Consider the following 3411-nt stretch of genomic DNA (forward strand, 5'->3'; position numbering starts at 1 on the left):
CCGAGCCCCCAGGCCCACCCCGAGCCCCCTGCCGCTCCGAGAGGGGGCAAGGTCCCTTCCCAGGTGCCCCTGTCACCCATCGTGTCCCCGGAGAATCGCGGTTCTCACCCTCGGGCTTTCCTGACGTCATGTAGCCCTCTCTTGGGCATGGCTGTCCCCCGGATCCCATGTGGGCCGTGTGAATGGTGTGTAGACCAGAGAGATGGCTCCCTGTGTGGTGGCCTCCTGAGCCCGGGCCGCTCCCTGAGACATGGCCACCGTCCTGCCTCCGGTTTATTTCCCACCATCTCGGGCTCCACCCACACGCGGGCCCGTCCACCCACAAAGATCCGGGCCCGTGTCAAGTCCTGATCATGTTAAGGCTCCGTGCACCCCGCTCCCCCGAGAACAGTGGGTTTCAGATCAACAAACCCAGGGTTTCCCGACCTGTAAGGGGCTCCTGGGAGCAGCGTCCACGAGGCGAGCCCGCAGGGCCCCGCGCAGTGTGGGGCTGGGGCTGCGTCTGACCTGCCCCTCCCCTCCCCGCAGCGGCGTGTCCACCTTCTGGATGGCCAATCCCAACAACAACCTGGTGAACTGCTCCGCCGCGGGGTCCGAGGTGAGCGGGGAGGTCTCTTCTTGGGAGAAAATTAGGGGTGCGGTAGGGGGGCTGGGGGGGCCCAGCCAGGCCTGAGGGGTTCCCTGGTTTTCAGTGATGGCTGTGCCTGCATCCCCTGGTGATTGTAGCCAATGAGAACACAGCACTTTATGTGAAACTAGAGGCCCAGTGCACAAATTCGTGCACAGGTGCAATCCCTCAGCCTGGCTGGCAATTGGGGGGAGGGGAGGGGGATCATGGAGGTTGGCCGACCGTGGAAGATTAGCTATGGGTGCACACTAACCACCAAGGGGCAGCTCCTGCATTGATCATCTGCCCCCTGGTGGTCAGTGCACGTCATGGCTACCGGCCGGTCGTCTGGTTGTAATGGTCGCTTAGGCTTTTATATATATACTTAGCTCATGTCAGACTGAAATCACTGTCGCTTAGAACAGTGCCTGGCCCGCCAGCGTTCTCTAAGCTAAATAATTCCGTTCTCACATTGGCCCTATGAGATGGGGAACAGGCAGGGGGCGCTCACGTGTCCAGGGCACCACGGGGTACCAACAGGGCCTCGCTCTCATCCACCCCTCCCTGCCGCTCACCCCGAGGGACCCTGAGCGGGGCAGTGCTGGCCCTGGGCTCTGGGCCTGGCCTCCATGTCTGTAGAAGGAGAGAGAGAAGCTGAGAACACCGCAACCTCCCCCCCCCCACCCCGTTACCTGCCAGGGGAGATGGCGATGACACCCAGCCGCATGGAGTCTGGCCAATAGAGTTAGACCCAGTGAAGGGTTTTAACAAACAGGGTGGGCCCCACAAAGTTCATTTGCCTCAAGCTTTTCACTGTTTCCTGAGTTGTTTTTGGGGGTGGACGGTCACCCGGCCAGAAGCCGCCTGGAGCTGAGTCCCGTGCCTTCCCCACAGGAGACGGGGTTCTGGTTCATTTTCCACCACGTGCCGACGGGCCCCTCGGTGGGCATGTACTCCCCGGGCTACTCAGAGCACATCCCCCTGGGAAAGTTCCAGAACAACCGGGCACATTCCAACTACCGGGTGAGTCACCCCGGACCACCACCCACCCCCCACCCCTGTCAGGGCAGCCCCGAGACTGGAGCTGCGGACGCGGGCATGGGGCCATCCACCCATCCACCCATCCACCCATCCATCCATCCACCCATCCAGCCAGCCAGCCAGCCAGCCAGCCACCCATCCATCCATCCATCCACCCATCCACCCATCCACCCATCCACCCATCCACCCATCCATCCATCCATCCATCCATCCATCCACCCACCCATCCATCCATCCACCTATCCACTCATCCATCCATGCACCTATCCATCCATCCACCCACCCACCCATCCACCCAATGTTCTTTATCCTAAGTACTCTGACCAGAACACTGAGGACCAAGAGGTTGAGTTCTTTGTAAAGGCACCCAGCAAATCAGAACCAGAACCGGGCCCCAGAGCACCCAGGCTGTGGTGGCTGACGGTGGGCAGGCAGCTGAGCTAACAACAGCCTGTGACCGCGCCCTCCTGTCCATGTGAAAAAGCAGAATGTTCACTCCTGAGGTGTCAAGCCCCTGACCCCTCTGCTCATGGCATGAGTGAGGACGGATGGATCAAAACCAAAGTCTAAAGGCAGGACCACCCTCCTTCTCCCTGACCCTCATCTCTGAGGATGTGCACAGGGCCTTGCATACGAACAAGAACATATCCACCCATCCATCCATCCACCCACCCACCCATCCACCCATCCATCCATCCATCCATCCACCCATCCACCCACCACATGGGAAGACCTGGGTGTCAGGCTGGCCTTCAGGCCCAGTCCCTGATGGTGCAGGTCAGAAAACCATGGTCCCCAGAGGAGAGTGGACACGTTCAGGGTCAAAAACAAAACAAGGGCCGATGAGGGACTACAAGAGAGAGAGATTCTCAGCATGACCTGCGCTTACGCTGAGGGTGTGGCCTGTGAGGAGGGCTGGGTGGCTGGGCAGAGAGAGGACCCCGGGCGGGGCCACGTCCCAGAAGCTAAGAAGGAAGCGAGCTCCCGGGGCCGAGGACAGGGGCGAGGAGGGCCATGGTGCTGCCCGACAGAATAGCACGGGCCTCGGGGGACGTTCTGAGGCTGTCGTGGGCCCCAGGGAGCTGTCCCCATCGGAACGGGCCATCAACTGTGGGGTGGGGGCGGGGACAATACATCGGCTGCTTGTCAGACCCCCGAGGGCCTTCCCACGAGAGGGGGGGGTGAGCCTTGTTGGACCTGGATGTGTGGAGAGGTTGGGACAGGTGAGGCTATGGGGGGAGGTGGTTTCCCGCCGGAAGTCGGCCAGGGTCACGGGCACGCGTGGAGGGACGGCCTGGAGGACTTAGCAGGAGGGACTCGGCCGCGTGGCCTTGGACCAGGTCCTGAACCCCTGTGGCCCTCAGCGTTCTCCGCTGTGCCTCCCAGAGGGTTTCAGACCCGACCGAGCCACACAGGACCACCCCCACACAGCACGGCAGGCCCCCTGCTCCCACTAGTGCATCCTGGGAGCAGAGCTGGTTTGCAGGAGCGTGCGAGGTGGCGCAGTGAGGCTGGGCGTGAGGAGATGCCTGGCCTGCAGGGCAGCCAACGTGCCCCTGAATGTCTACACCCCCGCCCCCCGCAGGCTGGCATGATCATAGACAACGGCGTCAAGACCACAGAAGCCTCCGCCAAAGACAAGCGGCCCTTCCTCTCGATCATCTCTGCCAGGTAATCAGCCCTCGGGACCCTGAGGTCAGCCCCATTCCTCCCACCCATCCATCATCCACCCATCCATCCATCCATCCATCCATCCATCCATC

At 61.8% G+C, this 3411-nt stretch overlaps 1 protein-coding gene across 1 annotated transcript; it reads left to right on the forward strand.

Annotated features, from left to right (window-relative positions):
- Nucleotides 1-528: 528 nt before the first annotated feature.
- LOC102260879 (cell migration-inducing and hyaluronan-binding protein-like) lies at nt 529-3347 on the forward strand. The gene is made up of 3 exons (XM_005862853.2): nt 529-598; nt 1502-1630; nt 3234-3347. Exons 1-3 carry the CDS (start codon nt 548-550, stop codon nt 3321-3323), a joined length of 270 nt encoding a protein of 89 aa, XP_005862915.1. The 5' UTR covers nt 529-547; the 3' UTR covers nt 3324-3347.
- The last annotated feature ends 64 nt before the right edge of the window (nt 3348-3411 follow it).

Source organism: Myotis brandtii, unplaced genomic scaffold (genome assembly GCF_000412655.1).
Source record: "Myotis brandtii unplaced genomic scaffold, ASM41265v1 scaffold169, whole genome shotgun sequence".
Taxonomy (NCBI): domain Eukaryota; kingdom Metazoa; phylum Chordata; class Mammalia; order Chiroptera; family Vespertilionidae; genus Myotis; species Myotis brandtii.

Bases quoted from the DNA above. Each gene is read 5' to 3' on its own strand.
- LOC102260879 (XM_005862853.2), top strand. From the start codon at position 548: ATGGCCAATCCCAACAACAACCTGGTGAACTGCTCCGCCGCGGGGTCC. The intron at 599-1,501 runs GTGAGCGGGGAG...CCTTCCCCACAG, and splicing joins GCTCCGCCGCGGGGTCCGAG to GAGACGGGGTTCTGGTTCAT. The intron at 1,631-3,233 runs GTGAGTCACCCC...CGCCCCCCGCAG, and splicing joins GGGCACATTCCAACTACCGG to GCTGGCATGATCATAGACAA.